The sequence below is a fragment of the Schistocerca serialis genome, chromosome 3 (genome assembly GCF_023864345.2).
Source record: "Schistocerca serialis cubense isolate TAMUIC-IGC-003099 chromosome 3, iqSchSeri2.2, whole genome shotgun sequence".
In the NCBI taxonomy this organism is placed as follows: domain Eukaryota; kingdom Metazoa; phylum Arthropoda; class Insecta; order Orthoptera; family Acrididae; genus Schistocerca; species Schistocerca serialis.
The window spans coordinates 64,962,406-64,979,345 of NC_064640.1; the positions used below are offsets into that span (position 1 = coordinate 64,962,406).

General features: G+C 39.6%; 1 protein-coding gene across 2 annotated transcripts in view; it reads right to left on the bottom strand.

The window, feature by feature from the left end:
• LOC126471527 (solute carrier family 22 member 7-like) overlaps positions 1–16,940 on the bottom strand; it is a 211,014-nt gene that overhangs the window by 114,999 nt on the left and 79,075 nt on the right. For both annotated transcript variants that reach the window (XM_050099753.1, XM_050099752.1), the window contains exon 4: positions 9,978–10,135. In XM_050099753.1, coding sequence (XP_049955710.1) covers positions 9,978–10,135 — 158 coding nt within the window. The remainder of the gene's footprint in view (positions 1–9,977; positions 10,136–16,940) is intronic.

Here is a 16,940-nt window from a genome sequence, read left to right on the forward strand (position 1 = left end):
GATATAGTGCACAGGATTGATGACGGCGATATGCATGTGGGCAGCATTTGGTTTACTGACGAAGCTTATTTTTGCCTGGATGGCTTCGTCAATAAACAGAACTGGCGCATATGGGGAACTGAAAAGCCCCATGTTGCAGTCCCATCATCCCTGCATCCTCAAAAAGTACTGGTCTGGGCCGCCATTTCTTCCAAAGGAATCATTGGCCCATTTTTCAGATCTGAAACAATTACTGCATCACGCTATCTGGACATTCTTCATGAATTTGTGGCGGTACAAACTGCCTTAGACGACACTGCGAACACCTCGTGGTTTATGCAAGATGGTGCCCGGCCACATTGCACGGCCAACGTCTTTAATTTCCTGAATGAATATTTCGATGATCGTGTGATTGCTTTAGGCTATCCAAAACATACAGGAGGCGGCGTGGATTGGCCTCCCTATTCGCCAGACATGAACCCCTGTGACTTCTTTCTGTGGGGACACTTGAAAGACCAGGTGTACCGCCAGAATCCAGAAATAAATTGAACAGCTGAAGCAGTACATCTCATCTGCATGTGAAGCCATTCCGCCAGACACGTTGTCAAAGGTTTCGGGTAATTTCATTCAGAGACTACGCCATATTATTGCTACGCATGGTGGATATGTGGAAAATATCATACTATAGAGTTTCCCAGACCGCAGCGCCAACTGTTGTTGAAAATTGTAACTACTGTAATTTTGAAAGTTTGTCTGCCTGAAAATGTACTGTTGTCCCAAGCATATTGCAACAAACGTTGTATTTCTATCACTGCTTGGTTAGGTTTTATTGCCGTTTCAAATATACCGGTCATTTTTGAAACACCCTGTATGAATATGTTTTCACTAGCAAATAGACGTCAAAATTTAGAAATGTTGTTTTATTTCTCAGCAATTTACCATACAAAACTGATCAAGAATATCTGTTAGTATGTTTGCTTTGGCCATTAATAAACTGTATTGTTGCTAGTTCCTCAATTCAAATACTCTGACTTTTTGTATCAGAGATGGTATATCACAAACCCAGCTTTCCTGTTCTGCCATGAGCTAAGCAAATTGATGTGATGGACATCACCCCTGCCTAATGCAGCCTGGCCGCTGTGTTGGTTCCACGCCAACTTCAGCGATGTGGCCAGGAAATGTCGCAGCAATTGCACGGCAGGAAACGCAGCTCGCAAGGTGCCATAGGCGCAGCGTCTCATGCGTAGGAAAAAAGATGCCTTACAGCAGCAACAGCATTTAACACAGTAAGCGCTGACAGTTCTCTATTCACTCTTGACCTCGTCTCAGGAACTAAATTCCTCGTTGACAGTGGTGCTGATATGAGTGTAATACCCCCAGCTCTCGCACCTACTGTGTTAACTTCCTCGCCCAGACTGTTACACGTGGCTAATGACTCTCATATCAAAGGGTTAGGTACGGCGCCTTTAACGCTCAAAATGTCAAAAGGCTTGAAGTTTTTGTGGACTTTTCATGTGGCACAGGTGACTTCTCCGGTCTTAGGCATTGACTTTCTGTGACACCACAAATTTTCGCTTGACATTCCATGAAGTACATTAGGCCACCAACCTTTGCAAAAGACTATTGCCCTTACAGCCACTGTGTCTGTATCACCCATTCAGTCAACATTGACATTTAACTATTGCAGACCGAATGTGCTCTTCTTGCGGCAAAGTTAACTAGTAAAAGTTGTGACGTGCTACTACAACGACAAGAAATCAGTGAACTCAAGCAAACGCAGGCATAGCTCACCTCCATTATCGAGCGTACCGAACAGACATTACAGAGCACGAAATCTGAACTCGCCTCACTTCGAGGTATTCGCTCTTCACACAAACCGGCGTGTGCTCAAATCATTGACTCATTGCACAAGTGTCCGAACACTAACGACGCACCCCACGCGCGTAGCATGTTATCAATCACGAGAGGCGCATGTCACAAACTCAATACGACTGAGGGCCCTCCGGTCACACACCGACCACAACGCCTGAATCCACACAAACTCAAAGCAGCGAAAGCAATAATCTCGGACCTATTAAAAGCAGGCATTGTATGCCCATCTTCCAGTGACCGGTCGTCACTGATTCATCTCACACAAAAGAAGGATGGTTTCTACAGACTCTGTGGTGACTATAGACGTCTCAATGACCGCACAATCATGGACAATTATCCAGTACCAAACATTCAGGACTTCGCTTCTCAGTTGGCAGGCGTTAAAATTTTCAGTGTGGTAAACTGTGAGAAAGCGTATCACCAAATACCAATGTACGAACAAAATATCCCTAAAACGGCCATCACCACACTCTTCGGCCTCTTCAAATATGTTTACATGCCTTACGGATTGGAAAACGCCACCCAAACCTGGCAGAGGTTCTTAGATACAGTGTTACGATCCCTACCTTTCTGCTACGCATACCTGGACGACATTTTGATCATTTCTTCCTCTCGGGAGAAACACGAGCTTCACATCCGGGCGTTGTTTGACACATTACAATCCCATGGTGTGATCATCAACAAAGACAAATACAAACTGAGACAGGATTCTGTTGCTTTTCTGGGACACATAGTTGCAGCCGATGGTATCTGGCCCACACAAGAGAAAATAGACATTATCAAACAGCTACCAATACCAGAAACATACCATGAACTTCGCCAGTTCTTAGGAATGATCAATTTTTTTCCGCCACCACATTCCAAGAGCCGCCGAACTACAGGTTCCCCTCACAGACGCACTGCATGGGCCACAAACATCAGAGGTGACAGGCGCGTGCCGTGGACAGAGGTGATGCGTGCGTCTTTCAAAAAACTCAAAACCGCACTCGCAGAAGCCATCACACTTGCCCATCCACACAAGGATGCAACACTTTCGCTCACCACAGACGCTAGTGAAATATCTATCAGCGCAGTACTTCAACAACACAGAGGAGAGGTGGTGCAACCTTTTAAGTTCTTTTCAAAAAAACTTTCTCCCTCTCAGTGCAAATGGTCCGCTTTCAACAGAGAGCTCTTAGCTGTCTACGAAGCCATTAGATATTACCGCAAAGACATCGAGGGACGCCCCCTCACTATCTTTACAGACCACAAACCTCTCGCCCAAGCACTCACAAACCCTCCTGCCGACCCACCTACTAGGAGGTTTTGTTATTTCGACCTCATTTCACAATACACAACTAATGTGCAATGCATTCGAGGATCCGACAACATAGCCGCTGATTATTTCTCCCAGATCTCAGGCATATCTTCCTCAATCGACTTCGACGCTCTTGATCGAGTGCAAACAAATGATGACTCCTTGGCGAGCCTTTTATCTGACAATAATCACTCTCTGTGCCTGGTGCGCAAGATGATCCCCGGCACATGCTCGGAGCTATGGTGTGACACTTCCACTGGCGTGCCACGTCCCCTCCTCTTTGCGTTCCTCAGTGTATGACGCACTGCACAGTCTCGCCCACCCGAGCATTCGCACAACTACGTGCATCATCACCGGGCATTTCGTATGGCCTTCGCTTCGCAAAGACTGTCGTGACTGGTGATGCACTTGTACTTCGTGCCAGCGGTCCAAAGTTGGACGCCACTGCACGCCCCCCCCCTCAGGTGTCTTCCACTCTCCTTCTGGCAGACTCCGCCACATCCACATCGACATTGTCGGCCCCATTAAAGGTGGATGGTTACCGATACATACTTACTTTTATCGACAGAACAACTAGATAGGTCGAGGCAACCCCTCTAGCTGATATTTCGGCCGAAACAGTCGCTAACGCTGTCCTCTCCACATGGGTCACACGTTTCGGCTGCCCGAAACCATTACTACAGACGAAGGCTGTCAATTCAAGGCTGTCCTCTTCACAAAAATGTGCGAGCTCTTCGGCGTTGGCTGCATTCGCACGACAGCCTACCACCCCCAATCAAATGGCTTAGTGGAACAATGGCACCACACATTAAAGACAGCACTAATGTGCCACGAGGAACGGTGGTTACATGCCCTCCCGTGGGTACTGCTAGGCCTCCATTCTGTATATAAACATGACCTGCACTGCTCGGTGGCCGAATTGCTCTATGGCGAGCCGTTGACCCTACCAGCCGAGTTTGTCGAGCCTTCACTGCTCCGGATGGATGGATATGGTGTTATGGGCGCTCAACAGTGTAGTCTTTAGCGCCCGTCACCGCTCCAAGATGCCACCATCGAATACCCCGTGCTAATTGAGAATGTACGATAGACAATATGAGCAGAGAGAGCACCCACTCTGAAAGCACACACTCCGCCTAAAACATTCGTGCACCAGCGGTTAGACACGTGTGAAGCTGTGATGCTTAGGGACGATACAGTGTGCACCGCTCTGCAACCCCCATACACAAGCCCTTACAGGGTACTTAGGCACTCGTCCAATACATTCGACATCTGTATCAAAGGCAAGCTCTCGACAGTGTCAGTGTCTCAACTCAAGCCAGCATGGGTCACTGCTGACGACAACAACTCCAGCGACCCGACGCCACTGACCACAACCGACGACGACATCCACATGGCCGCCTCCTCAAGGGACGACACACCGGCCACGCCCCCTCCCTCAACGCCGGTAACCCTCACTGGGCAGAGTCTGGGGTCCACACCCTTCACCCCACCCTCTCCTGCTACGCCTGTCAAATGCTTCTCACCCGACATTCAACAACCCACTACCGTCTCCATCGACATCTCACACTTTTCACCGGCTGACATCTATATAACTACCACAAACGATTCTCTCTTAGTCATCCACGCTCCCACCCACTCCACTGACGATGACACCTTCCAACTTTCTGTTGTCCAATCCTCACCAATCCCCAATTCCTTAGATCCTTCCCTCATCCAATCTTTAATTGTCGCCACAGGAACACTGTACGTGTTGTGCCCCGTGTCTCCGTCTATTCCCCCCCACCCTCTCTGTCACCTCACGAACCAGTTGCCACATACTCCCACCGGTGTGGCACCGTGATTACATTTTTCCATCCGAAAGGGCTCGAACCCCGGCCCCACCCTGCCCAGTCCCCCCTCCGGACAAAGATGGCACGACACCTACACCCTCCACCCATAACAGCCAGAACCTTATTCTCCTCACTGCAAGGGGGGGGGGGGGGTTTCTGTGGCAACACTTATGTGCCATAACATCTCTGGCATGCAAAAACTCTTTGGGCCAAGGCAGCCATTACGTTCTGTCTATGTGATACTTTTGATGTGTAATGACGTATTTCTGAAGTGTGACAATAAAAATGTGCTAATTGTTTTAACAAGTGTATCAACAGGTTGTTATTTATAACGATAAGGACCCAAACACCCACAGATCTCTACAACTGAATTAAACAGTCAGAGTTTTATCTCAAATAAAATAGAACTTATTATACTAGAACTCTATGGAACTGAAAATGATCCTGAGACACTCAAAAGCACATTTCCACCACGTACAACATCGATGTGACAAATATAAGCACATTATTCTTTGAAAGCAATTTGCTTTTCTCACTAATTTCGAGTTTTTTGTGCTAACATCGTGTGATGCACGATAGCAACCACAGATTCCCACTGAGAATTGTGTGTGACATTTCAAGCTACGAAGAAAATTTCTTGCCATGTGGATAAAAACACCTTTTGGATTCCTGTTAAACTTATATGTTGAGCTTCTTCTTGAATTTAAATTTTGTTAAATTGTTTATATAATTTACTTCCAGTTTCTGATATGCAAAAAATTGTGCACAGATTTCTCTATAATGTACTTAAAGAATAATTGAGGAAACTTGTTGGAGTGGTAATTTTGCTTCCATACACTCTTCCACACACTCTCACTATCACTTTTTCTGAAGTACGCTGAATTTTGAAAATATCCAAAGCACATCCTTTAACAACTGTTTCTCACAAAGCACATCCTTTAATAACTTTTTCCCTATACTAAAAATAGTGGAATATTTCTCAGAAACCCAGTGATAGAAGACAGTTAACTATACATGCTATGGCAACAGTTATATGACAATGATCAGAAAATTTTTAACAAGTAAGGTAAAAGTGATTACTAAGCTTACCGTGCAAGCCGTGCCTTGTTTGGAGGAATGTCAGGAGTACATTATCACTGGTTTTTGGGATATTACAATTCTTCCTTTCACGTTTGGTGTCATTGTCTGTTCATGGTGCATTCCCATGACTTAGGTACCAGAACCAGCATAAGTTGCAGGTCAGGAGTAGTTTGTAGTGGATAGGGATTGCCAGTGAGACGCTCTTTGCAAGCAGCGCCTGTAAAGTTTAGTGGAAAACTTGGGAAAGATGTCATGTGTTGTGCCAGAGGTTGTGGGCAGAGCTTTGATTCCAGACTTGGCCCACTCTCTGTTCCCAGTTGCCCACCCAAATGCGTATGTTTGTCTCACTCTCCTATTTCATTCTTCAGACTTAGGTCCATTTCATTTCAGCTTCAATGGCTCCTCAAATTGGCTAGTTACATGTTCGACTTCCCCAGATGCACCTCTCGTATCTCGTGCATGGAAATATACTTTTTACATTCATTTCTCAAATATTCTGTTCTCATTATACTATAAACTTATTGGATACCCTATTGCTCAGCCATCCTGGCACCTGGTACATTACTCAAACAACCAGTTTCTTGGAATTGTTCATGCCATCATCTAATGCTGGGTGCAAGGCAGATATTTATCTGCTATGCCCACCCATGTAGAAATCACATGAGATGCCACTACCCACAACCACTCATCATCTCATCTCAAAACTCCTCCCTGTCATCTCAGTTGATTTGCTGGCAGACCAGCCATTTGAGATTGAGCAAAACAGTGACATTAACAAATGCAATATTACAAGGAAATATTACCAGCTCTACCCTCTAGAAACCTAATTTTGACACATAAAGGAATCAAACACATAGATACACAACTATTTGACACTAGTCTCACAGCAAAAAAAATGTCAGACAGACAACAGTAGTGTTTACAAACACATATTAAAATAGTTTCATCAGTACAATGTCTTCTAATGCTGCAGAGGAATTCTTATATAAAACGAAAAAACGAGTAGTGATTTATAAGCCTGTAAATGACCAATGTGTAGGAACATAAAATTATTATTTAAAAATATGTGCAAATACAGGGTGTATCAAAAAGTATCAACTAACTTAAAAAGTCATAACTATTATGTTATTTGAGATATGTGCATGAACAATGTGCTGTTGGAAAGAGCAAACTCTTGAGTTTTACATGGCTCTTGCTAGGTAGCAGCAGTGTGTGCCACTTCAGTTCTAGTAAAAATGGTGTTGGGACAACAGAATGCATTTTGTGTTCTATGTTTTGTACAGTGCAAGTCACTAATAACTGTTCAGCATGACTTTTGTATTAGGTATGGTGTGGATCCTCCTACAGCACCCAGCATTAGATGATGGCATGAACAATTCCAAGAAACTGGTTGTTTGAGTAAAGGCATATTGCTGAGCCATCCCCGAGTGTCTGACACAGGCGTTGGAATGCATCCACTGTACTTTCACAAGGAGTCTGCAGAAATCTGTTTGCTGTACAGCTCAACAGCCCAAAATTCCCCCGATGTATGTGTGGCGTGTATTGTGTTGATGGTTACACATGAAATCATACAAAATTCAGCTACTGCAAGCTCTTCATAAAAGTGACAAACAATAATGTGTGGAGTTCTGTAATTTCATTCTTGGCAAGATGCAGAATGACAGTTTTCTTCCACACTTAGTGTTTAGTGATGAGGCAACATTCCATTTAAATGGAAAGGTGAACCATCATAATGTGAGAACATGGGGTATGGAACAATTATATGAAGTTGTACAACGTGAGAGGGACTCTCCAAAATTTAATATGTTTTGTGCAGTTTCATGGGAAAAGGTGTGTGGCCCATTTTCTTTGCCAAGAACACTGTTACAGGAAGCACATATCTCGATATGCTTGAAAACTTTCTTTTCCCACAGTTGGAGACTTATTTTAACAACTTCATTTACCAACAGGATGGAGCACTACCACACTGGCATCAGGAAGCATGCGAATTTTTAAATCAAAGTATTACTGAATGATGGATCGGTCACACTGGACCAAATGATTCAGTCTTACATTACTGGCCTCCAAGGTCACTGGACCTGACTATATGTGATCATTTCTTGTGGGGGTTTATAAAAGACTGTTTATGTGCGTCCATTACCAACAACAATGAATGAACTAAGACATTACATAATGGCAGCTGTGGAAGCTGTAGCTCAAGACATGCTTGCTGCAGTGTGGGAACAATTTGAATACAGCACTGACATATGCCATGCATCTCAAGGGGGGCATATTGAATACCTATAAAAAGGTATGAAAAAAAACTTTTTGACTTTCCTGTTCATCAAAAACAAAATTCATTGTATATTTATTAGTTTCATAAATATAGACATGCAAAACCAGATCATTCTTTTTTATACACCCTGTATTGTTCATTTCAGACATTATTGTTTGCTATTAATATGATCTTAACTAACTAAATTAAACCTATCCAGAATTTAGAATTATCATGAGCATTACAAACATGCAATAGATCTCACATGACAAACAAGCAAACACAGTGCACGTTGCTTTGGAGAGGGGCTGGTGGATTAGATTTCCATCATATCAGTCTGCATGGTTCTGGATTTGCAAGCTGTAGTCAGCCTGGGGAATTTTGTGAATGGTGATTTATTAGTCTCGTAACATACACTTACTTACAAATCATGTGATCATGGTACAGCAGACATGTCAAAAATTACAAACTAGAATCTAATATTAATTTTTAAAACTATATTTAGTCTATGTAGCAGTATCTATATTTTTTTTTTATTTTCCAGCATAGGTAAATATCTTTCCTGATAATGGACAATTTGTTTTTTTCACAATATAATGCTAATTTGTGGTTGGATTCTGCTCAAATTATCAGTTCATCTTCCATGAATTCTTCTACTGAGTAATAACATTTGTGTATAAGAATTTCATGTAACTTCTTTTTTAGTATCCCTAGTTCCATGTTTAGAATGTTTTTGTCTTTAAGTTTGTTGTAGACTTTCATGCCCATATATTGTGGGGGCTGAGCATATAATTTCAATCTATGGGCAGGCAGCATAAAATTATCTTTATTCTTTGTACTGTATGGATGATCAAATTGGTTTTTAATGAACAATTCTGGTTTGTTGTGTAAAAATGTCATTAGCTCGTATATGTATAGGGGAGGGACAGTCAAAATTTTTAGTTTCTTTAATAATGTATGACATGATTCTCTTTGCTGTGCAGTGCACATATTTCTGATAATTTTCTTCTGGAGCTTCAGTACACTAGGTATATTATTGGAGCTCCCTCAGAAAATAATGCCATATCTTATCACTGATTCAAAGTAACTTAGATATGCTACTTTGCAAGTGGACATGTTAGTAGCACTTGATAATATATGCATGGCATATGCAAAGCTACCCAGTTTGCTGCACAGGTACTCAATATGTGTGTCCCAGTTTAAATTCTTATTGAGGTGTAGACCTAGAAATTTGACAGAATGCACTTCAGTTAATTATTCACTTTTATGATTTATACTAATTTTCTGGTTCTGAATTGAATCAAATTTGTTTTTGACATGTTAAGCTTCCGGTCGTTTAACTGGAACCATGACTCTAGCCTGTCTAATGTGCCAGTGACTATCAGGAACTGTTTCTGCTTCTTTGCTTTCTATCAAGACAGACGTGTCATCAGCAAACAGAACGGATGGTGAATTTATGTGTTATACCTAAATATTTCTATTATCTATCACATTCCCTTAACTGGCAAAAAATGCATATATTATATCTCCAGATTTATTTACTCATATTCAAGAATTCATCTATGAGTAAAGTGTCTACCAAGGAGGATGGCCAATAATCATGAACAACAGTATAACATATTGACAGAAATATTTGCAGTACAGGTAGTAATAATTTCTTACTCACCTATAGCAAGGACTGATTCTGCAGCAGGCATTGAAGCTGCTGAAGCTATTGCTGATGCTGTGACAAAGAGTGGAAAAATGGAAGCTGTAAATGGCTGCATTCCTCGAAATATGATTGCCAAACACATACAGAAAATGTATTGCTTTCTTCTTCCAAACCTACAAAATATAATGTGCTGTGTCAGCTTATTATGTAACACACCAAGTAAATGCATGACAAAGTTTAATACCAGTAGACAACTAGCATCAAAAATTACAATCGAAGAACATAAAAAAGACAAGTGTTTCTGTGTATATCAAGAGATGAAAAATGTGGGTGAGGCAGCAATAAATGAGCTCTACCTATAACAACAATAATAATGAAAATGACTACAACATTAAAATTAGCTCTAGCAAGTTTATATGATAATTATTCTAATAATAATACTAACAATTTATCCAATTCAAATAATCCCATACAATATATATAGTAATTCAGTTTTAGGACTTACTTATATATTCATTCACAGAAAATTTCCACTGTATGAATGTTGCCTTTGCACATGCATACAATATATAATTTTGAAACAATATGAACTGCTACTTATCATGTAGAGGAGCAGAAGCCAGGTGTATTTAAAAGTAGACTAAGCTGTTAGAAAAAGTGTGTTATCAAATTTAGAAAAAATTCATACTTTCGTGTAGGCACAACACATATGCACATGGCCGCTGTCATCCCTAGATGCTGAGGATCAACTGCATATTGTTGTTAACGCATCCTGGGTTATACACAATGTTTACAGTATTCATAACAGAAACATGTAACATGAGAAACAAAAACAGGGCCGGCCGAAGTGGCCGTGCGGTTAAAGGCGCTGCAGTCTGGAACCGCAAGTCCGCTACGGTCGCAGGTTCAAATCCTGCCTCAGGCATGGATGTTTGTGATGTCCTTAGGTTGGTTAGGTTTCACTAGTTCTAAGTTCTAGGGGACTAATGACCTCAGAAGTTGAGTCCCATAGTGCTCAGAGCCATTTGAAACAAAAACAGGAATAGAAATGCAGACATTAAAAATGGCACACAAAACTGTATGGGTTAAACATGTTGTCCATTTTATGATTAGTTGGTATAATTAACAAATAAGATATGCTCCATTCTCATTACAGAACAATAACATCTCCTGTAGCTGCTTTGTTAATGATGATAATTAATATGAATTTGCAACATCAAACATTTATATGGCATCTGCTTTATAACTGAGTAACAACTTCTTTTCCCATCCCCTTTCCTCACAAGAACCATGGACCTTGCCAGTGGGTGGGGTGGCTTCCTTGCCTCAGCCTTACAGACAGCCATACCATAGGTGCACCCTCAATGAAGGGATATTTGCTGAGAGGCCAGATAAATGTGTGGTCTCTGAAGAGGGGCACCAGCCTTTTCAATAGCTGCAGGGAAACAATCTGGATAATTGACTGATCTGGCCTTATAACATCCACCAAAATGAACTTTTTGTGCTGGTACTGTGAAAGCAAGGGGAAACTACAGTGATAACTTTTCCTAAGAGCATGCAGCTCAACTGTATGGTTCAATGATGATGGAATCCTCTTGGGTAAAATATTCCAGAGGTAAAATAGTCCCCTACTCAGATCTCTGGGTGGGGACTATTCAGGAGGATGTTATCATCAGGCAAAACAAAACTAGCAGTCTATAGATCAGAGCATGGGATGTTAGGTCCTTTAATTGAGCAGAAAGATTACAAAAATTAAAAAGGGAAATGGATAGGTTGAGTTAGATACAGTGGGAATTGGTAAAGTTTGATGCCAGTAGCAACAGGACGTCTGGTTGGGTGATTACAGGGCTATAAATACAAATTTAAATAGGAGTAGTGCAGGAGTGGGCTTAATAATGAATAAGAAAATAGCAGTGTGGGTAAACTACTATGAACAGCTAGTGAACACATTATCATAGCCAAGGTAAACACAAATCCCACAACCATCACTATAATACAAGTTAATGTCCCATCTAGCTACACACAATATGAAGAGATTAAAGAAATGTGATATGAGATAAAAAATATATATTCATATAGTTAAGGGAGATGAAAATTTAATCATGATGAGGGACTGAAATTTGGTAACAGGAAAAGAAAGAGAAGAAAAAATAGTAGATGAATAAAGATGGGGGGAAAGGAATGAAAAGGAAGTCACCTGGTAGAATTTTGCAGAGCATAATTTAATCGCTGCTAACTCTTGGTTCAATAATCAGGAAAGAAGGTTGTATACATGTAACTGGCCTAGAGACTCCAGAAAGTTTCAAATTGATTACATAATGATAAGGAAGAGATTTTGGAACCAGATTTTCAACTGTAAGACATTTTAAGGGAAAGATTTAGACTCTGATCACAATTTATTGGTTATGAACACTACATTAAAATTGGAAAAAGGTAGCAAATTAAGGAGATGGGACCTGGATAAGTTGCAAGAACTAGAGGTTTCTGAGAGTTTCAGAGGAAGCATTGGACAGCAGTTGGCTGAAACAAGGGGAAGGACTACAGCAGAAGATAAATGAGTATTTTTGAGAGATGAAATACCAAAAGTAGCAGAGGATCACATAGGTAAAAAGACAAGGCCTAGTAGAAACACTTGAATAACACAGGAGAAACTGATACTGAATTTAACTGATGAAAGGAGGAAATATAAAACACAGTAAATTAAGTAGGTGAAACTTAATACAAATGTATAAAAAATGAGATTGACAGGAAGTGCAAAATGGCTAAGCCGGAATAGCTGGAGGAGAAATCTAAGGATTTAGGACCATATTTTACTGGGATAAAAACAGATTCTGCCTACAGGGCAATTAAAGAGGCCTTTGGAGAAAAGAAAAGCAGCTGTATGCAATCAAGAGCTCCAATGGAAAACCAGTTCTAAGCAAAGAATGGAAAGCTGAAAGGTGGAAGGAGTATACAGAGGATCTATGGAAGGGAGACGAACTTGAAGACAGTATTATAGAAATGGAAGAGGACCCAGATGAAGATTAGATGGGAGATATGATGTTGCAAGAAGAGTCTGACAGACCACTGAAAGACTTAAGCTGAAACAAGGCCCTGGGAGTAGGCAACAATCTGTCAGAACTACTGTTAGCCTTCCATCTGGTATGCAAGATGTATGAAGAAGGTGAAATACCCTCAGACGTCAAGAAGAATGTAATAATTCAAATTCCAAAGAAAGCAGTTGCTGACAGGTGTGAATATTACCAGACTATCAGTTTACTACGTCATGGCTGCAAAATACTGACATGATTTCTTTACAGAAGAATGGAAAACTGGTAAGAGCTGACCTTAGGGAAGATTAGTTTGGATTCTGGAGAAATGTAGAAACACATGAGGTAATACTGATCGTATGACTTATCTTAGAAGATAGGTTAAGGAAAGGAGAACCTACATTTACAGCATTTGTAGACTTAGAGAAATCCTTTTAAAATGTTTACTGGAATACTCTCTTTGAAATTCTGGAGGTAGCAGGGGTAAAAACACATGGAGCAAAAGGTATTTACAACTTTTATGGGCATCAGGTGGCATTTGTAAGAGTCGAGGGAAATGAAAAGGAAGCAGTGGTTGAGAAGCGAGTAAGACAGGTTTGTAGCATATCCCCATTGTTATGCAATTTGTACATTGAACAAGCTGTAAAGGAAAATGAAGAAAAATCTGGAGCAGGAATTAAAGTCCAGGGAGAATACATAAAAACTTTGAAGTTTCCCATTGACATTATAATTCTGTCAGAGATGGCAAAGGACTTTGAAGAGCAATTGAATGAAATGGACAGTGTCTTGAAAAGTGGACATAAGATGAACATCAATAAAAGCAAAACAAGAATAATTGAATGTAGTAACATTAGTTCAGGTGATGCTCAGGCAAATAGATTAGGAAATGAAACACTTAAAGCAGAAGATGAGTTCTGCTATTTGCGAAACATAATAACTGATACTGGCCAAAGTAGATAGGATATAAAATGTAGACTGGCAATTGAAAGAAAATCGTCTCTGAAGAACAGAAATTTATTAACTTTGAATATAGATTTAAGTGTTAAGAAGTCTTTTCTGAAAGTATTTCTTTCAAGTGTAGCCATGTTTGGAAGTGAAAAATGGACAACAACATAAATTTACACAAGAAAAGAATAGAAATGTTTCAATTAATGTGCTACAGAAGAATGCTTTTTTTATTTCATTCATTTATTATTTAGCAGCTTATGATGTACATCTATGGACTAAGTCCAAGTATATATTTGCTTTGTCAGTTTTCTAATAAAATACATTACTTTTACTGATTCTAACTATAGTTTTGCTAAGATAGCTAATAAATTTTTACCACAACAAAATTTTAGATACTGTAAACTGAACAGATTTTATTAGGCATACATAATCTATGTATTACAGAACATTTAATTGCAATAATTCTATGCTATGGGTCCATCATTTTATATATACGGTATAATACAATCACATAGCACACACATATTCTAGATCCCGTTATGTTTACATTTATATAAAAAAAATTTAACAGCAATAATACTGTAGAAAAACAAAATCTTTAGATAAAACAATGCTATTAAGAAGTTAACACATTTTAATTTTTCTTTTTCTCTATACCTGTATACATTTTTCTTTTAGTGTACTATGCCTGTTTGCTTCAGTTATTTTCATTTGAAAGAAATTCTCTGATTGAACATAAAGGGGTTTCTAATAGCAGTTGTTTGATTGACTGCTTAAACTTATCCTTCAATTTGGCATTAGTGATGTGTGGTGGTAAAGGGTTGTACAAGTTTACTGCCATGTAACCACTGCTTCTCTCATATTGTGTTGTGTTATGCTGCAGAATTCTTAATTTTTTAGTGTTTCTAGTGTGGAGGTGGAGTACATCTTCATTTTTGTTGAATTTATCTTTATGACCCCAAGCAAGGAGCAGAACTGTATATATATACAAGCTGTACAAGGTTAGACTCTTACATTTTTTGAAAAGAGCCTTGCAACTATCTCTTGTTCTTTTGTTTCCTATTATTCTAACTGCTCTTTTTTGCAATTCGAATATTTTATTTGCCTCCGTGAAGTGGCCCCAGATTTCTATACCATAGCTCATTACAGCACTGAAGTATGAAAAATATACAATGCGCACATTATCTTCAGTTATTACTGTCTTAATTTGTCTCAGAGCAAAAACAGCACTGCTACGTTTATTGCTTATATTGGAAATATGATCTTTTCATGCTAAACAACTGTCCACGGTGATCGCTAAAAATTTAGCACTTTCAACTACTCTTACATCTAGCTCTTGCAAATTTATTAGTTCACTTGTTTTTCTTTTGTTGTTCCTAAATAGGATTGCATTAGTTTTCTCATAATTGAGAATTAACCTGTTCACTTCAAGCCAGTGGGTGAACATTTCTACTGTTTGATTACTTTTACTTATGGCCTCCTGTAAGCTCGGTCTCACAGTTATGCTTGTTGTGTCATCTGCAAGGAGTATCAGTTCACTCTGTACGTTACAAGGTAAATCATTTACGTATATAAGGAAAAGGAGGGGTCCTAGAATATTACCCTATGGCACCCCATGTTTAATATCTTGTAGTTCTGATAGCTGTTTCCCTTGATTGTGTGACACTTCCACGGCTTGTTTTCTGTTCTGAAGATGTGACTTTATGATATCAAGAGCAGTTCCTCTAATTCCATAGTGGTGTGGCTTCATTATTAATATGTGGTGATTGACAAGATCAAAAGCTTTAGACAAGTTACAAAAGACACCAACCAGTATTTGGCCTCGATCTACGCCTGCAGAGATTATATTAATAAGTTCAAATGCAGCTGACACTGTAGATTTTTCCTACTGGAACCCAAACTGTCTACCATTTATGGGAGTGTTTTTATCAAAAAATGCCATTAACCTAACAAATGTTATTGTTTCTAGGATCTTTGACAAAATGAGAAGGAGGCTAACTGGTCTGTAATTATCTGGGCACATGTGATCACCTTTTTTTGAACAATGGTAGCACTCTGGCAATATTCATTCTATCTGGGAAGATTCATTTTTCGAGACATGAGTTGACTAAGTGACAGAGGGGTTTAGCAATCTCCCTAGTAGTTAGCTTCAAGATTTTATTTGACAGGCCGTTTATGTCTGTGGATGCTTTATTTTTTAGTTTCTCTAATATTTTTCTTATCTCTTGTTCAGTTGCCAGATACAGGTAACATGAGTTACTGGGTGACATTTGTTGAAGACATTTGTTTGAAGAGTAGATGGGTAGATAAAATGACAAACGAGGAGGCAGTGAATTGAGCTGAGGAGCAAATAAATTTGTGACACAACTTGACCAGAAGGAGGGATCAATTGATAGGACACATTCTGATACATCAAGTGATCACAGATTTAGTATTGGAGGGAAGTGTGGGTGCATAAAAATTGTAGAAGGAGTCCAAGAGATGAATACAGTAGGCAGGTCTAGAAGGATGGAAGTTGCAGTAGTTATTCAGAGATGAAGAGGCCTTCCCAGGATAGACTAGCATGGAGAACTGCATCAAACCAGTCTTAAGACTGAAGATTACTTCCATTTCAGAAAAAAACGTTTTAAGAAATTTTAAAGCCAAAAAATTTATTTTATATATTTAGCATTCTTTGAGTTTATCATACAGTTTTAATCCTTGGTAAAAAGATAGTGGACTTTAATTTAATTTTATTATTTTTTCCTAATACAAGAAATTCCTGTACCCGGTTTTGTTAATATGAACAGAGCTGTTTTTTTACTACATGTTGCTTTCTATGTTCCTTTATTAAAACTACAATTTGAAAGATACATTCACTTGTAACTGTCAAATTTCCAATCTTGTTAAGTAGTTTTATTTACCATATACACCCATTTGCTTCGTTGGTAGTTATTCTGATGGTCTTTATTACAGTCAACATATGGTTTTCATATTTCATGTATCTGTGGCAAGGGCATTA